The 19,968-nt window shown below is 37.2% G+C and overlaps 1 protein-coding gene across 1 annotated transcript in view; it reads right to left on the bottom strand.

Moving 5' to 3' along the window:
- Positions 1 to 19,968, bottom strand: part of MED13L (mediator complex subunit 13L) — a 202,739-nt gene that overhangs the window by 170,349 nt on the left and 12,422 nt on the right. The window contains exon 2 of the mRNA XM_050907030.1: positions 12,465 to 12,702. Coding sequence (XP_050762987.1) covers positions 12,465 to 12,702 — 238 coding nt within the window. The remainder of the gene's footprint in view (positions 1 to 12,464; positions 12,703 to 19,968) is intronic.

Raw genomic sequence — 19,968 nt, 5'->3', positions numbered from 1 at the left:
ATGTAAACTGTACTCAGTTACTGAAGAGGGAAGGAAAAAGCAAACAAACATCTTTCCTAGAGGATATATAACAAAGGTTTGCTGGTAATTTTACTACTGGGGAATGAATAAATAAATAAAATTGTAAAATAATTGTAAAACCACAGAGAGAACTGAAAACTGAACTCATGTAGATTCCCATTCAATTCAAAAGTTAGTTCCTCAAAGACAGTAATGGGGTTTTTTAATACATATATATTTAATGTATCTATAAGCATTATGATCTTTTGGTTAGATTGATAACACATAATAATCTGAGCACTTTAATTTGAGAAGCTGCTAAAACACAGGATCAGCCATACTAAAAGCTGAGCATCTCTCTGTGGCATGAAGTTTAGACAGCTGTCTAGGACAGGACATGCAAGTAAAGAATGAAGAGTGCTTATGGGTAACGTTTGCTCACCAATTATACACATTTTGTGGGCTTACTGAGAAACTTTCAGGACAAGGCCAAGCAGGAACCCATATACCAAAAAGGGAGGCGTTAGGAATTCGAGTACCATAGTGTATATCTTTTGAAACTAAGCAGTAACAGTCTCGCAGGCACAACATGTTTCTTCCCACTTTCCATGCCTTAACTGTGGTTTACAGCAAAAGAAATATTAATAAAAAAAATAATGCTTACTACAATCTGGTTCAGTTTAGGAAAAAGGCGGAGGGGGGACGACTGAGCAATAATTCTACATACATCTGGGACAGTGAATATCTGTCTAGAAGTTATATGTTTCCATGGATAGCTTCTCCAGGTACAAAAAGTCTCTCTAGAGAGATCTCTGAAACACATTGCTGTTTATTACTCTCAGCTTTACCTCGGCTGCTTATTAGCTCCTGAATAAATTATTTCCCAGAGAATGGGAACGGGAACAGAAGAGTGGGAACTCCTCCATTTGGACTGTAAAACTCCTCTGGGTATAAACTCTAGCTCTGACTCTAAGAGGATCAGAGGACTTTACTTAAGCTGGAAGCACCAACAAGCCAGCAGAAAAGAAGCAGCAACAATGTTGACATCACTTCAGGATACCACTTCACATTTTTAGTGTGTCCTATTAAATAGCCCAGCATTTCACTTATCTCAATCCTTTTTCACATTGCTGAATTGTAACAATTCACCCCCAAAATATATAGTTTCTGCGTACACAACATAATACTTCAATATACTGCAGTCTACATAAAGAGATACGGTTCCCCACATGAAGCTTACAGTGACGTTCAATGCAATACATAGCACAAAGGTGAAATGGCACAAAGGTTTAAATGGCTGGTCAGGCTTAAAATTGAACTACACTTCCTTCTCCCAGGAGGCAGAAGTGTACCAGTCTCTTCCTTTTTTTTTTTTCGTTCTGAAGTGATTTTTACCATGAAAAGGAGGTAACTATCCACAGGAGCAGTTAAAAAGTTGTGGCATATATATTCTTTCTGCTTATTACTGAAACAAACAAGGAAAGAAGAACCACCTTTACTATCCAGGTGTTGCATTAGCTGCATCTATTTCTTTTGCAACAATGAAAAAAAAAAAATCTTGTTTTCATAATTGCTCTTATTATGTTGCAGCAATGAAAATCTTACTTCGCTTTTTAAAGAAAATCAGAATTGGACTATCAATTGAGGGCTGCTAAGGATAGTAACAGAATCCTTAAGTTATTTTTAAGTTATTCAAAATATAACACTAGTACAAAATAAAAATAAAATGTTATCTTTCAATAAGCCAATTGCACCTTAAAGCAAACCTATAAAACTTCTGTCAGAAACACATATTCCTCTTGATAAGCAGCCTTTTAAAGTGGCAGAATTCCCAGGCACATTCAGCAGGATTTTCAGTTAAGCCTTTCATCATTCTATCCCAACCCAACACAGTCCAACATCATATCCATTGCTTAACCAGAGCAGAAAACATCAATCAAATACAGAAGCCATACGTGCTTTATAATCACACTGCTTATTACCATGATATTATCAGCATCCTTTTCATACAGGAGAGGAAAAAAAATACAGGGGAGACAAAACACACACAATTCCCCCTCATTTGCCTTAGAGAACAGATTTCAGTAAGTTTTGTTGACATATGTTGCAAAATATTGCATAGAATAAATTTTATTGAACTCGGAAGGGGCCAAGAGGTTTAACTGCCATGCCCCAATTGGTTAACCAACTCTCCAGAACCATAAACACCTCAGACTATAAGCCCTCCTGTTCCCCCTGTAGACATAACAATAATTTTCATATTTCTCATCTCTTTAGAGAGCATTAAAGAATACTTTTTGTATTCTTTGTAATATGAAATCCTTAAAGCCATTCAAGCAAAAAAACCACTGTACAATGATACTTTCATCACCTATGATTTGAAGTTTCCCTTGGCTGTAAAAAAGGTATAACTTATGTTTCAGAAAAGACAGAGTAACTAGAATGTCATGGAAAAAGTTGAGCTATAAAAAAAAATGTTTTCTTGAAGAAGAGATATTTATTTCCTGGAGTTCTGCTTAGAAACTGCCATACTTGCCACCTTCTATAATTCCTATTGAGACCAAGTTTATCAATATACACTCCTTAATATAGGAGCTTCACACTTAAATTTCTCCAGAAATTTGAGGTGCTAATTTTGCCTGGTTATTTGTTACTATCCACCCATCAATTTATTATACAAATTTGTAACATTTCAGTTTGACACCTTTGGCTCACTATTCCAAAGCAAAAAATGCCCCACGATTTTGTGAAAAGACTGGCAAATACTGTACCAGTAGAAAACAGAAATAAGGATTGTAAAGGTCTTTTAGCAAGAATGGCTATTTTCAGGCCACAGCTTTTTCATGCAGAGGCAGGTACTTCAAACTGTAGCAACGGGCCACTAAGAGAAACACCCGAGTTTAACTGTGCTAGATCACAGAAGTAGCAGTGGTCTCGTTCCGAGTCAAAATTATGGATGGTAAGAGGCAGAAGCAAACTAAGGGAGCCGAGCGCTGTGATGCTCCAAACCTTGTCATCAGCTGTAATGGAAGCTGAAACAGTGACTTGTCTCACACCAGCCTGTACCTGAACTAAGAGAATACAGAGACAATTGAAGTGCATTTGTATGACTAAAAGGAACACAATAGGAACACAATAGTCAATTTTCTGATATCAGACAAACTGAGCACAGGTAGCTTTGTTACAATTTATGCTTACACTGCTCAGCTGAAAGTGAAAAAATTTGAAGTGTGATTTAGATCAACAAGAATGCAAAAGCATTTCAGTAGTGTGCCTTTCCTCTAGCGTATACTTTTCCTTCAAACTACTTAAATGTTAATTATTGAAAAATCAATTTGACACTGTTTCACTGGAAGTTCAAATTCTAATTGTCATTATATGAATGACTGCAACACACAGTTTGGTTTTTTTAAACAAAGAACTAATATTTAACTAACAGCAAAACTCCACCCTTTTCTTTTTCTATTGAAACCCACAATTCCCGTGGGCAAAGAGCAAAGGTAAGAATTCAACCTCATTCTTAAGCTATTCTCTGTACTACAGCTCAATTGCTTTGCACTTGCTCCTCCCCTTAATTCCATGCAAGAATATTTTTTTGTTTGCATATTTATGACATGCTGTTTTGGAAATGCCATATTACAACTTCAGCATGCCCTGTAGTTTCAAATAAACATCAGGAAACAGACTTCACGTTTCAAAACCTTCATTCTCAGTGTACCACATTGCTTCTCAAATTTCATGGCTGATCACTGACACACTGAACCATATATCAAATCTTAAAATTGCCATACATACATGTTTCTAGGTATCCAATGTACTTGTTATACAGATTACTGTCAAATCCTTGGATAAGTAAGTGCACATGTATAATTAAGTCCGCTTAAAATGAAACTAGTCTCAGAACTGGGGTATAAGAACTTTGTATCAAGATTTACAACCTTTAATAGGAACATTAAAATAAAGAAAGTAACTTATGTAATGGAAAACATACCTCTCTAAAGAGAAACTACAGGTTAACTTCAGAAGAGTCATGTTTCTATGTTTTCTATGTGCAATTCAGTAGCATGTTTGTCGCTAGAAGTTCATTAATTATTCTAAAAATGGCATTACCAAAATGCAATTGTATGCAAAATTTTTTTTATTATTATTTTTTGAAGGTGGCATTTTATCTATTTTTAACGATGAAATTTACCAGTAGAGCTTACCCTGTGTTCTTAGGATTACTCACTACATGAAAATACAAACATCAGTAATGAGCTCTATTAATGCAGATTTCACTTCAAGCTAACTTAGATTTACTTCACACAGCTAAGTGAGTTCATTTCACTGGAAAAAAAGATTCCCTGAAGCAAAAAAACATCAACTACTGTGGATGATATTGCCCAACACATTGCTGAAAAATAAATTCTACTGATTGGATTTTTTTCATTTTCCCCCCCTCAAGCAGCACGTTTAAAAATACAATCTTTTAATGATTGTTTAATTTTCATACAACTAGAATATAAATCCTTTGCATACTGCTTTGCTGCAGAATAATGTCTCATTTTTCATGGAATAAACCTAATTACGTGGTTCACTGAGTTGCCTGTGGTAACACATCAATTTTATTTACATTCAAAAGTTGGACTTCAGTTTGGTCTCACTCTAGTTAATTCCAAGCACATTTTATACAATAGTTCTCTCCAATTCATTAGTAATACCTCACTCTAGCTTTTATTTGAAAAGGATTCGAGCTATTATAAACTTGTTTCAGATTTCCAGCACTTTCTGTGCACTACCACTTCTGTAGCACCAATTCTATTCCGTCCTTAAATGTATATGGTTTGCTAGGAACTCTAGTCTTACCGAAATAGTTCTGCAAAAGAATCATTAAACAGTCACTACAGAATGCAGCTACTAATGTTTCACAATGAATGCCAATTCATTTTTCCACAAAAACACAACAGAAAAACAATAACTATTGTGTGGCCAATAAAACTTAAAAGACTAATTAGTCAACATTTCAACTATTTCAATTGAACTAAGCTTATATTTTGAAAGCAGGAAGATTAAAAGGAAAAAGTATGGTATTCAGTAGAGAATTGCTTGGCTTTACCTTCCATCACTGTCTTTCCTTCAAACTATTTTCAGAAGCTAATTTGTTTCAATTAACAGTAAAATCTCCAAATTCCCAAATAAGAAAAGATTTAAAATGTTAATTTTTGGGAGGGAAAAAAAAAAAAAAAAAAAAAAAAAAGAGGCGTTAGGCTCTCTTACATATGATCCTTAGGTAGATTTCATATTTTTTTTGTTACCTTTTAGACTTAGCTATTGCAGACTGTAAAAAGGGAAAAAATGCGATATGTTAGAATGGTACATCGTTGACTAGAATTGATAATGAATTCATGAATGCCATATGTATTCATTTGATACTACTCTGAACACTGAGATTCACTGTTAATGTTGAGAGAAAAACCACTGTAGAAAAGAAGAATTAAGGAAAAGGTAAGCGCAATCTGACTTCTAAATGGGAGGCTCAAGTTTGATTTTTTTTTCTTCCTTTAAACAAATCATACCCTTGCTGTCTATAAACCATTTTTAAAGTAGAAAGGGAGAAGAAGTTGGGGTGGTGGGAAGAATATTTATTTTAAAAAGAAAACAAAATAAAATGAAGACATCTTGCCCAGACACAATAAGGCTCTTGTCAACTTCATGTGTATAAAAGGAGTTGGCATTTTCCCATGAAGCAATTCCTTAATCCCAAATGATGGCATAATAACCTCATTTAATATGCCTCCTTAAAAGAAAAAGTTTATTTTGTCTAAGCTAAACTTCAACTGGCAATCACCGGACACCAATTAACGGTGTCAAATATAAGGGTCACAGAACAATTCTGCCAGCTGAGAAAGTATGAATTCACTTTTAAATCCTATCTTCTTTCCAAAAGAATGTAAAAGTTTAACTTTGTTTTCATGTCTTTGGAAATAATCTATGCTAGGCAATTAAGAAAATGCAAATGACTTATCTCATTGCAAGTAATCAACCCAGAAACAGACTTTTCAGTAACTTAATATTCCAATAAAGTCTTCTGTCATATGAACCTACTTGCCAATTCCACTCTTAACTCAAGAACCGGCAATTAACCATTTTCAGATTTCACTTCAAATTATTAATAAGTGGTACTCAGCTGCTTGATATTCGTAGCTTCTTTTTAAATTGAAAGCCTTCAAAAATACTTCCATTTCAGCTCCTGTGAGATTCCTTTTAGTCCTTGTTCGTAAACTGCTTTTCCATGTATTAGCTGGTCTCATTCTAAATAATACCGAGCATGACAATAGTTATGGGTTTTACGTAGTTATCTAAAGCACATAAAACAAATTGTTGTAATACACATTCCATGCTTGTACACCCTTCAACTAAGCCTATCAAAGCAGGAAACAAGGAGATAACCCTTTGGTCATTTCAAGAAAGTATCAAAGCTAGCCATAATGCAATTTCAGCAGCAAATCACTCCCTTCTTTCCCACTTTCATGATCTTATAATAGAATGAAAGATTTAAGAGCACTTTCATTAAAAGCAATACTATTAATTTGTATACCCATTTCACAGGAAGGGGTGCTTATTCTTGATTTTACGCATTGCTTCACACACTTAAAATATGTTTCAACAGACAGGAACATCTTCTCATTCAATAATTAACATATCTCGCTACACACTAGCTAAGAACATATTTCGTATCTCCCAGAAGAGCTCCCAATTCCTTACAACTACAGTAAATCAAACACAGTACCTTGAAAGAACCTTAAATAGACTATTTTAAAGTGGAACGGAAAGTAAAGGAGACTTTTCACTCCTTTACGCTCTTTTACATTAGCAGAACAACAACAACAAAAATTCCTTTTTTTTCCCCCCAAAATTCAAGTTTTCCATTATTTTTCAAAAATCCCTAATAAATACTGAAAAACCATCATGTGCTTAACAATTATAGGTTTAACATTTTCTTAATTTAGAAGACTTAACTGATAAAATAAACTTCGAAATCTGGAAGTTAATAAGTGAGCATCAAGAACCCTACCTAGCTGTAATAAAAATACCTAGATTGAGCTCTGGCAAGTTATTCTTCTCAGGAAACATCCTTGAAAACATAGCTGGCATGCTCTGTTTTCCTGTAGGTGAAAAACTGCCCATTAGCAATTTGCAGTTGGAGAAACAATAGCAGAAATTAAGTCTGGGCCACAACTATATGGTCTACCGTGGATGCCTTACAAAAAGTCCTTCCTACAGCTAACATTTTTTCCTCTCAACATTTATCAGCACACGGGGATTACGACTGCGTCAGCCCAATATGCCAAGAATTCATAAACAGGAATGAACTGAACCTCCGTGTTTTTCCTGTCACAGATCAAGTTTTAACTACATTTTTAAACTTACCAAGCTGTGAATATCATGAACGATAATATTTCAGGAAAGATTTACCTAATTAATTCAAGATAATCTATTCTTCATAGGAGTTTCCATCAAAATCCTAACATTCTACATCCAATATAGTACAAAGGTTATTAGTATCTTTTGGGGGGAAGCACCTCCAGCAATTAGTGGATCAAGTGCCATATACCAGCCAATGCATAAAAACCAAAGGGTTTGGCTCAAAAGAATTCAGCCCACAGTAAAATAGCAACATTACATATACCACCTTCCCTTCACATGCCCTTCTCCCTGCAACAAAAAAGTTGCACAGAAAGAACTGTCAATCTGATCTATTTGAGGGGAAAATGTCTTTAAGTGAATTTTAAGTGAGAGCGACTAAAGAGTTAACTGTAACTTTACCAACACTTCAAGGATGACTGTCCCAAGAGTAGCAAAATACTAAAATTGTATTTATTTTCTCTCAAGGAGCTTTGTACTGTTAAGCTTCTATTTTGAAACTATACGATGGAGCACCTGTCACAATACAGGGTTTTCACTTCTGTGCCATGCATTGCTTAGGCCAACAATAACGGCTGGAGAGTACAGATGGGTGTCTGGGGTTTCTCACTGATGCCTTAAGTTCCTCATATTCACTCGTCTTCTCTTCATAGCTTCACAGAGGAACGCATGTGATGGCAATCCCAAATACCTACCAGAATCAGTGATTTCAGGCAAATAAGCTATTAAGTTGATAGTTCTTTAAACAAAACTGCATCCTTCTATCAAACGCCCAGAATCTTATTCATTTTCAAGATACTGTCTAACATTCTGACAGCCTTCCAGAGTCCACCTCCAGGCTCATGTTTACAATCACCCAAACTACGTTCTCAGTAGCAGTGCACATCATAATCCCTGCATTATTCCTGATAATTCAAGTATTCTGTACCGCAGATGCAACAGACAAAACTGAATATATCCATAAACTCAATATGCAGATACAAGTTCATAGACAAAACTGTCAGACAAAAAGGTTGTTTAAAATGTCAGACATGAGTATTCTTTGCAAAAGCAAAGGTGGCAACTAAGGAACAGATATCACCTGCTGATAATCTACGTGGAATGGATAGGGTACAAGGTGGGAGGTGGGAGAAAAGAAAAAACCCCAACAGTCAAGTATAAATTTTCTATGGTGCTCCAGATGGTATTTGGTCACCAAATGCAAATGAGATCACTGCAACTTGCAAATCTACAACTTTCCTGTCAAAAAACCTGCCAACAGTAAGATACTACCTCCTCTCCATTCCATTTCTTCTGCAGAATTTACAAAAAAATATTTTTATGGGAAAAGGTACAGCAGCTGCAACACTTGTCAAACCTCTTCAGGCAGTAGTATCATTAAATAGCATTTATCCTTGAGAAAAAACTTCCACAAACTAAAACACTCCCAACTTTTTCAAACTTGTAAAATCACTCAATTTTTTTCTCCCACTCAGTGACCCCATACCAATTAGCTTTTTTCACTTGGGGCAGAATAAAGATCTTTCATCTTTCTTCAACTTTGAAATCCAATCATAATAAAAAACAGAACACAACAGCTAAGGCTGGTAGGAAAAAGAAATGTAGGAGTGCAAGAGACACACCTATGAAATTCACAGCTGTCTAGCTAATCTAACTGCTTAACTGATCTATAGCTGTTCTGCAAATAATTGTTTTTACTTAATCTCCCATGACAGCATTTAATTATCTACACAGTTTTGGAAAGCTACTACATAAACAGGAGGTACTAAGAACAGTTGTTTATAACTACTAAGTTGCTTTCCCTATGACTATTTGAAATTCTTTTACTAAAGGCAGATAGATGATTTTGGAAACAACAATCTTGAATGTTATAAAGATAAGGCAACCCACACAGTTCATATGCAAAACTTTAAAAAGTGTTTCTGAAAGAAAAGTCTCAGTTTGGACTTCTCATTTGTTTAACGAAAGTACTAAATGTCATACAATATTATTTGAGTGACTCTTATTCAGGAAAATCAATAGTTCTAATTTAGACTTGAATGAATAAAAGAAAAACTTAAATTTATGTCTCTATTACCCTAATGAAAATTTCACTTTTAAAGCACAAGTCCTAGGCAGGAAAAGAGAAATCCAAAACATTGTGAAGAACTTCACACTTGGTAAGAATTCATGATCTTATTAACAGCCATTATTTCCTAAAGTTCATACATCTCAAAAGACAGGATTTGTAAAGCTGAAAATGTTTCGGATAGACTCTAGTCTTCCACTTGGATTTGCAGTGTCAGATTTCTGGGACTTGTGCTCCTAAACGTATGAGCACAAACACAAAAACAAAGCTCTGGTCATTGAACTATAAGTGACTGGCCACAGTGACAATCCAACCCGTATGAACAAGACTTTAAGCCCATGCAGCTTATTTCACGACTAGGTTATACCAAAAACAAACAGCATGCTATGGTGGCTCAGCTGACAGGCAAGTAAATTACTATGCTTCAGTAACTTACTTATTTTCTGTTTGTATGCCCACATGCAAAGTCCTTTATATTTTCAAGAGCATGTAAACTCAGGAAACTAATTTCAACGATCAAATATTTCAGTACTATGGTCTGGTTATCAATAAAAAGCAAAATAACCTTGTTTCTTCTGCCTTGCTGCTGCATGAAACATTGAATACAGTGTCCTTCGTCATATTTCAAGGAATCCATGTACATAAATGCCTCATTCTGGCAGAATTTGATGTTCAATATTTTGTCAATACTGATGTTTGAACTCTAAAAAACTACTGAAGAGAGCAAGACAGCTCTATCAGCAGTAAAACTTATAATACTTTTACAATTACCTCACTTTAAACTATTATCTGATAAGTCACTACAAGCGTTTCAATGTGCTTTTAATATAGAACAAGTAAACCTATCATTATATGATTTACACACATTACAGAGAATTCCAAAACCTGCAGTGGAAGGGAGAAGAAAAGGAGATTACTTCCCAAATTCCTGTAGGGTCCTGACAGTTAGCAGGAGCATATTTCTTCTTCTTTCAATTACCATGTACTTCATTCCCCTAAGTGAGTTATGCATAGTCCTACTTTCTCCATCTCCAAACTCAACTTTGCATCTCTTCACATCCCTCTGTACAATCTTTCTCTTTCAGACATTTTTACTTTACTGTGAGAGAGCACTGCAAATAAGGATCACTCAATGACAGTGCTATTGTACCAGGGCAGACACATCTTTTCAGGACAGCTGGCTGCAGTGTTGTGAAACACACTACACCCACATTGTTTATCATCAGTGTGATACTGCTGCTGTTGACACTTAAAAAACCAGTGCTCCTGCAGACAATTTTCAGATTTAATTTTACTTAAAAAATTATTGTGCTGAAGGCTCCAGCCTGGATGCTCCATAAAATTTTGGACCAGGAAAAAAATGTGTGCACAGAGAATAGCAAAGTGATGCTATTCTCTATTTGCTATACTCTGTCCCATACTATATCTGAGCAGGTTCAGCTATTCATACATTTAAATGCTTCACCATACCATTATCACTGGAAGTAGCATTATATTGTTGTAACCAAGATGTTAGATATAAACAAGCTACATCAATTTACAACAATTAGAAACAGAAGCTATCACCTGCAGCTCCCTTCAAATAAAAAGAGACTTAAGTCCCATATACTACATTTGAAATACTAAATAAACTATATTTCACAAAGAGAAAAGCATATATTATTAAAGCTTTGCTGGGTAAGTAGAAATATTACCCATGCCTTCATTCAAAACAGGTGCCTCATAAAAAATTAATGTGGAATGGCTTGGTGCAGCACTTCCGAGCCATCTCTTTAATTATACATGAACACATAGCTACCTGTACGAAATACGCCTAAAGATACACAGTGTTTCAGATCTGTGATTTCACAGGCTATATTACCAAAGAAACAATCTGGTATTCATGAAAGTATGAAGTTTGTCATGGTCTGAAGATAGGTGGTTAGAACAGGGTAACAAATAAGAAAGTGAACATACCATAACCCAGGACCAAAACAGTGTGGGGCAGAGGTGGGGAGATAAAGGACAACTACAGCACACTTGACAAATACAGCATTCTATATATTTGAACTGGCATACAAATTTTATTGCCAAGTATGCAGAAGGTCTAAAGGCTACCAGGATGAAAATTTATTGCAAAAACCAAGGAACTGATCCTTATTATTGGTTTGGGTTTTTTTTTTAAATTACTATTATTATTCCAGGATTAGTGAACTTTCATTGTTTTCATCCAAGACATGAGAGGTAAAACAAGAGACAAGTATTCATGCAGTCTAATAAAATACCTTTTAAAAGTTAAAGTTTTCAGGCAAACTAGGTGTACTCATAGCAACAATACATAATTGCAACTATATATTAATTGCTTTTCAATTAATATATATATAAATACATATGATAGTCATAGCCAAAATGGATCACAACAGATAAAGTTAGTTTTGTTCTCTAATTTTAAGGCTACACATTCTGGAGACACTGAGGACAATCAGGTTGCACAAAACTCACAATCACGTAAACTGATCATTGTCACCTTTGTCCTACCTTCCCTTTATCACATTCACTTTGTTGCCACTTGCCTCCATTCACGTTCAAATCCTTTAGCATGACCAACACGGCAAGTTCTGACCTTGCAGATTTACCTGTGGTGCATTGGAGTTTACCTGACTCTGTAGTATAGGTGTTTTATTCCATCAACTATTACCTTATGCCTGAGTTTATTTTCTTTGAACTAGAATTTATTCTAACTTTACAGCACATTTAAGATGTCACAAAAATCTAAGTAATGATGTTGGCTATAGGTGTCCTAAGTTCTTTAAAGTTTTATTTTGCATTTTATCTGCAGATCGCTTGCAGCAGAAAAGTCAAATTTACAAGCTTTTTTTTCCCCTTTAGGTCTTAATACATAAATTGTGACAAAATCCCATATGGTAGTAAGTTAAAGCCTTTAACGACAGAGTTCCTTTTTCACTGGAAAAAATATAAATAAATCAAGAAACAAAGAAAGAGAATAACTTACTGTGCAGCTCGCGATGTATCACATCTACAAGATTTGGTTCATCTCCCCACCAGAATATCCATAGTTCCTTACAATCCGGTTTGACGTCACGGCGCCACACACAAAGCAAATTGGCCTGCAAGCAGCGGATGAAGCTGAGCAGAATTGGATCATCCTGCGCTGGGGCTGAAATGATAGGGCCACAGTCCCCATGCCCTTCAAAATTGTACCTACGCCATTTGATGCCTGTGAGTTCAGCCTATGGGGGGGAAAAAAAAAAAGAGCCATTAAATCACGATTTTAAAATTTAGTTATATTCATAGTGCTGGTTTGTTTCATTTTCACTGTTTAATTCCTAGAAGTTAGCTCTAAGCAGCCAAAGTTAAAAACTCCTCCTATTCCCATATTTTCCTCTGTTCCCCCTCAAGGAAGGGGGGGTGTGTGGGAAATCTTAGAAACAGTACTGAATAAACCTGACTTACCCCCGCATTTAGGTTTTTCACCACAACTTGACTCATTTCCAGCAGATTCATTCATTTCTAACCTTTTTGTTATCTTATTGTAATCTTACAAATTAGAAGGAAAAAAACAAACAAAGAAACAGGGAGAGGGAATAAGGCCCATTCCCTACATGCTGCTCGGTGGCCACGTGAGTTCAGTGTCAGCCCAAAAACTGACCACTTGAAAGTCACAAACAGGAAGTACTACAGGACGTAAGAAAACAAGTGACTTACTGAAAATGGTGAAATACAGTTTCATATTGTGATGTTACAGGTTTACCACACATGCTTTTTATTTTGCTCAAATGAACAAAAAGAGAATAAGGAAAGTTGCCATTTACTGTCTCTCGACCAGACCAAATTCTCTTACTAACCATCAAGGAAGAATAAAAAGAACAGGAAAATGGCTACCCAGACTTTTGGGAAGGATTTTCCCTCTACACAGGGTAAAAATCTGAAGGAGTGTAGGTGTCCCACTGCATAGCAGTGTGAATAAACAATTGCCAGGGAAGAAGCTGACAAAGTAATCAAACCATGAAAGAGTTGGCAGCTAGAACCAGGTCAGCAGAGCAATGGTTCTAATTTTTTTTTTCACTTTTAATAGCAGATATTCACAGTTATCACATTCAGTTCCTCCCGTCTCTGAAGTGTCCAGATTGCTACCTTTTCATCTACTTCTATTACCCTGCCCATCGCACTCTTCCTCTCCCCTCCCCAGCCTGCTGCTTGGTTTCCCCTTCCGCTTTTCCTCCACTCTCAGTTTGTCCCTATGACTGTTGCTGCGTTCTCCTTTCTCTCCACTCTCCACTGGCTCTGGGAGTCTGCGCAGGACACAAGGGGGAACACTCGTGTGACTTTTAGTCTAGCTAGCATGAGCATCATTATCAAATAAAAAAGTGGTATATATACACTCTGTGTTCACAGTAGGCTTGTATTCTAGTTTCTAACCCATGTTACCACATTCTCACTGCTGTTATTACCTTCATTTACACTATTCACACCTTCACTTTGCTGCTCAGAAATAGCCAGCGTGCTCAGCTCTAAAGTGGTCCTACAGGAAAAGCCAGCTGGTCTACATCAACGAGCTGCAAAAACTCAAATACAGCATCTACACCTTTAACAAGAAAAGTCATTGCCAGGGAGAAGGGGAAAGACACAGCAGTGGCAACACTAGCTGTAGGAACGCCCGCCCTGCCACCAGTAATAAATTAAGCTGTATTTAAACAGTAAACATTCCTTTCCTTTCTCTGGACAGTACATATAGAAAATATCAACAAGAAAAAGGGTGAATTTTTACTCCTAAAGAAAACAAAAGACTTGCAAATCACGTATTCCTCCCATTTTCATCATCTGCACAAGGACATTTAACCTACTGGCCTACATTGCTCCTCCAAAACCCATACTACATGTCACGTACAAAAGGATCTCCCTTTTCAAGTCCACAAACTTAGTTCATTTAGAAGTTTAAACTCTAAAATTTACTTTCCTTCACCACAATAACTGGAAGTAGGATGTTACTTGTCCAAGAGCTAGCTGGTTAACTGCTGAGGAGCTGAAGGTGACGTTCATCATACCAACAACACAAGCAAAAAAATACTTGTATTTCTTTGATCTTATAAACATATCCTCTAAAACAGTTTCACTTCATTCTGCCTGTACATTGCCTAGCACAGCAGGGTTCTGACCCATGACTAAAGTTCCTGTGACTATGCCTCAAGGACTATTTCCCCAAACACTGAATTACCCAGATTGCCTATTTAATTTTCCTCTGCAGAGGCCTCACCAGGCACACAATACAGTAGCTGACCTCTACTGGGAAGAGGAAAAATCTGACAAAACATTGAACAGCAGTGAAATTGTTTTTATTTTTTGCGTGCCCCTAAACCACCAGTCATCTTCAGCTCCACATTGCGGAGGCGACGCTACCATCCTGTATCATGTCAGCAGGACACCAATGGCGGTGAAATCGCAGACAGCACTGGATTATCCCTGCTGAAGACTTTCTACAGCCAGCTCTACTGCTTTTGCACTCAGACAGAAATGCTGATCATCCATTCAAAGTGTTGGGGAACTATGGAAAAGCAAATCAGAAAAGATAGTCAAGACTGGCCAAGATGCACAGCATATATGCCATGTTCCTGGCACAAAAGAGGGCATGGGAGCACAGGAGGAGGCGGCAAAAGGGAAGGGCAAAAATTATTTTTTCCCAGTAGGGTGCTGTGCAGCACTGGAATACCTAACACATTACATAATACTCTAAGAGAAAGTACTTACACATGCTTCTCCAAAACATCTACATCTGTTCTACATGGATCTCTATCTATAGCTTGGAAAAAGAACGTGCAGAGTTTCTGAAATAGTATAATGAATAGGACTATGAATCACAAAACACCAAAGATTAGTGCCAGCACAGGCAACCTAGGAAAAAAAACATTAAATGTTTGTATGTCATAATCCACTACAAACGTGTTGTACATCACAAAAAACATGGAATAGGAGGATAACAAAAACCAAAACCAAAAAACCCAGCCGAACAAAAAAGGTTACTCAACAGCACCACTCACTTGATCAACACAGCAATAACTGTTTGAAACAGCAGACAAGCTCTTGCAGCTTTCTGGTAGCTCAGAGGTATCAACTCGTAACATTCCATCCGTATTACAGATTAAATACGGTCCAGAAAAGCGTACAGAAACCAGCAGAGCTGCATCCAATTTAATTCTACACTAACAAACTTCTGGAGTGTCTAATTCTATAGACTGTGAGGAATGACTAACTACTAGAGCTAACCAGGATCACTAGTGACCACCCACACAGAAAGTGACTCCCAAGAAAAGGAAGAGACAAGTACTGGGGGTTTTGGACTTAGTAGCAGCATAAAACGACATCTCTCACATCATTTCCTGGTCAAAGTGAAAAACACTGTTTCATTTATGCTTAATCAGCAGTGAACACAGGCTGCTACCAAAATGGCAGCCTCTTCCTCATCCCCAGCCATGCATTTCCGTCTCCCAGTCTGACATTAGATCCAGTGATCATGCAATCACTGGGCGAATGGAATCAGTTCACCAATTTAAAGATGAGAAACAAAAAGAAAGAAAAATGTTTATCAGATCAGCACACTGACAGCTTACCCTGCAGCCACATAATCACTAAAGCAGACAGAAGAGCAGGAGTGAGAACGCACAGCTGAGAGCAGCAGCGGAGTGGGATCTCCCCTTTCAGTGACAGCTCCAATCAGATAAAACAGAACATTAAACTGCACACAGAGACTGTTGTTAATATATACCTTAAACCAACACAAGCAAGCACCGGTGCCAAAAGCAGTCCTGGACTGGCCTGCCTTCCCTGCATCAGTCATCTGCTTCTGACTTTACCACCACTTCCGCTTTATGGCAGCGCTGCTGTTTGCATAGGTTCATACTGAGGTGAACTGACTAAAAATTGGAAGTATTATATTAAACTGTTTTTACCTCTAGTCAGAACAGTCCCCATACCTGATTCATTAACTAGCCACAGAGATGCTTGTACCAGTAAGACAGAGGACTGCAAAGCAGGTCAGGGAGGGCAGAGCTGCTCCTTTTAGCAAGGCTGCTGGTTTTAAAGCAGCCTGAAGCACTCACTGAGATAGCAACCAAGATTGCCAGCCGGAGGACAAAACTGTGAACATGCTGTTTTACTCACAACTGTTTAGAAATGAATGCAGAACAAAGCAAAAGTCTTGCTAGGTGATGTAATCTGCTGTGTTTCTTGCATCTTTTCCCATATGCATAGTCTTGGCTTATTATGGTTGCTACAATGTTCTTAACACTAAAAAGCCTGACAAAAAAGGAACTTAGAAATACTTACTATTAACCAATATTGTTAGTAAATCATGCATTATGCAAGAGAGTTTTGCTTTGGTTTATAAAGGAACATATGTTTTGGAGGACTGTGCTGTGAAGGGTTCAACTTCCCAGATAAGAGGGGCTTTTTCAAAATTATTTTTTTCTAAATTCAGTTAGCTGCAATTGGACACAGAACAAAGTGTTTGTAAGACGCCCGTTCTAAATGCACTGGGCCAAACCTGTAAGGAAACAGAGAAATCAGATCTCAACGTCTAACAGTAATATACAAAATCTTCACCAACATTCAACTTCTTACAGTAAAATTCCCAAGACACAAAAAAGATCTGTTTCTGACGTAACCAAAAGCAGCTATCAGGATAGAACAGTGCGTTCGAACCCAAAATTCCATGTAGGCATCCAAAACATACCCAAGAAACAGGCATTAAGAAAACACAGCCATGCCAACGCTTTCATTCAGAAACATGGCCATAGAAAGAATGTCATATACAGTTCTTTGAAAAGGAGCGCAAACACAGGTTTCCTTCCTCCTAGGTCACTGTCTTAACCGTTACACTCTGCAGAGTGAAATGGCTTCAAAAGAAATGAACTAAGAGTATTCAAACCTCTGATAACCCCTATACACACAAGCAAGCAGAAGAGACAGAGAAAGCAAATTAGCACTTTCTTTTACAACCATTAGTCTGCTGCCCTAAATACAGACACCTTCGCATCTATCTGCAACAGCTGAGGGCTGGAGCCATTTTAAATCCAGGACAGCATCCAGAACCATAAATTCCTAGCAGAGATAAAACCTAAGCTCTGATTCTTTTTCACCCCTCAGGCTTAAATCAGAATAATAGACAGGCAGGAAGGGTCTTCTGCTGATCTCACAGCGCTCCAGATTGGCAGAGTTTAGGCTGCTAAAAATCACAATTCCCCAGTAACATTTCACACTGCACAACTTGATTCTGGCGTGCTACCAGCAACCCTGAAGATATAATTAGTGCTGTGTAGCCACTATGACTATTTTCTTCTTCTGCAGTCCTCGCAGATGGAACACAAACAAAACACATCTTCCGCCTCCTCTTTTTTTTCCTCATCTCCACCAAATGCTTTTTGAACTATATATGTTGTATGGGAAATGGACAGACCAATTCTAAATTAACTTCTCCAGAAGACTTGAGTAATTACACCCATTTTAATACACAAAGCTCCCTTGGAGAGATTATACAAGAATACAGACACAGCAGAACCAGAAAAAGGCAGAGCATCAGAAGTTTGAGAAATTCTTGTATTTGGCCACACCAAATGTAAGGCAGAGTTCTTTCTGTATTATTGTACTTCTCTACATGAAAAACAATGGCCAAAATTATATAATCACATGTTATTTTTCCTGCTTCATGTAGTACAGAAAGGTGAGAAAAGCTAAGGCAGATTCAGGCTCCAGAGTGTAGAAAATCAGCACCCCAGTACTTCCAAAATAGGAAGGATATACTTGAAAAGCAGGCAAATATCTACAGAAAAGATTTGAAGGGTCTTATGAGCATAAGAACTAGATATCCATCACACAGGCCCTCAGCTCCAACCCTGACTCTCTCAAAGACTTTCAACATGGCATTGGTCAGGTCATTTTATCTTTCTCAATCCTCCTACCTGAAACAAAACAAAAACCAGGTATAAAAATACTTCCCAATTGCCTGTCCAAAAGGTGCTACCCAGACAAATTCAGGTCCGCACAGTGCAAACATAAGTGTCTCTAATTCTCTTAAGAAAAGAAGGAAGTAATGTAAAAAACCAAACCAAAACACACCTCATCACTGAAGTCAGGTACGTCTACAAACAAGTTTCAGTTAACCAAAAGGAATATAAAAATGAAAAAGCTTTCATCACATGCCCTTCTAACCAAGGGGAAAATGTTAAGTTGTCCAGGGTACCTTAAAACGCTGTATTTACCAGCCTCTGAAGTTAGGCATAATCTAAACAATTTCTCTAACCTAGATTTTTGTTTGCTTCTATGTAGGATACTGTAGTTGCTAAGTATCTTTATCTACAATTTATGCTTCAAATTGGAACATAAAAAATGTAAATGCCATATATATTTGCCAGTTTTATTAGAGTCTCATCTTAGAGAGCTTCATTCAAATAAGTAGCTATTCTGAAGCCACTAGAGACTCATACTAAGGACTACTCACATGAGTAAAAATCTGCATAAGAAAGCCCTTAGTTCATAGTCCAAGGATTTAAACTGTAGTTAAAGGTGTCATGGGAATTACACCACCATTTTAATTAAATGCTATAAGATCTTGCAGACAGATTCAAGATTAGCACCATCTGTTTTGGTTACAGTGTTTCATTTCACTACATCATCCTCACACAGCAACAAAATATCATTTCACACTCTACTCAAGCCATTTAAATACGAGATAAAATTCACCTCGTCTTGATACACCTCACTACGAAGGAAGGACAAAAGGACAAAGACAGGACGACTGGAAAATACCCTGTAACAACGCGTGCTTATGGAGGAGGCAAACACACACGCTGACAAGAACTCTTGTCCCCCACGCCCACTGAAACAAAATATTTAGTAACATCTGCCTAAGTCCCTGTCAAGTGAATTGAAAGAACAGAAGCAAGAAACACATCAAGGAACAGAGGAGATTGCTTAACTAAAAAAAGTTTTCTTCATAGCTATATATTATTTCTACACTCTGAGAAAGATTCCTATTTGGATAGCACAACTTTCTACAGTAAGACTGAAGCACCAGCAAGCACCTGTACACAGATATTCTCCCATCTTTTACTCCTGGGTCTATAATTCTCTTCGTTTAAAAAAACCAAAACAAACCAACCATCTCAACCCTGTGTAGTCTCCTGAAATCAGATCATTTACTAAACTACATATTAACATTCCCCTCTTTATCCTATCCATTTAAAAAAAGCGGGGAATGGTTTGTGTTCCCTTCCCTCAGGGCTTATCCCTTCTGCCCCTTAAAAAGGGAGAAACCATATGGCAGTGAAGAGAGGCCTTACCGTGCACTGAATGAGCCGTGGCTCAGCTTCCAACACGACATTTCTGTTAGGCCAAGCAACCGGCAGACAAGCACTGCAATAACTGCATAAACAAAGTTCTTTAAATTTTTTCATACTCTGAATTCAAGAATGGAAAAAACCAACACATTAAAAAAAAAAGCCAAC

Source organism: Gymnogyps californianus, chromosome 16, assembly GCF_018139145.2.
Source record: "Gymnogyps californianus isolate 813 chromosome 16, ASM1813914v2, whole genome shotgun sequence".
Taxonomy (NCBI): Eukaryota; Metazoa; Chordata; class Aves; order Accipitriformes; family Cathartidae; genus Gymnogyps; species Gymnogyps californianus.
The sequence above is the reverse complement of the archived record's forward strand: the minus strand, read 5'-3'. Positions and strand labels throughout refer to the sequence as shown.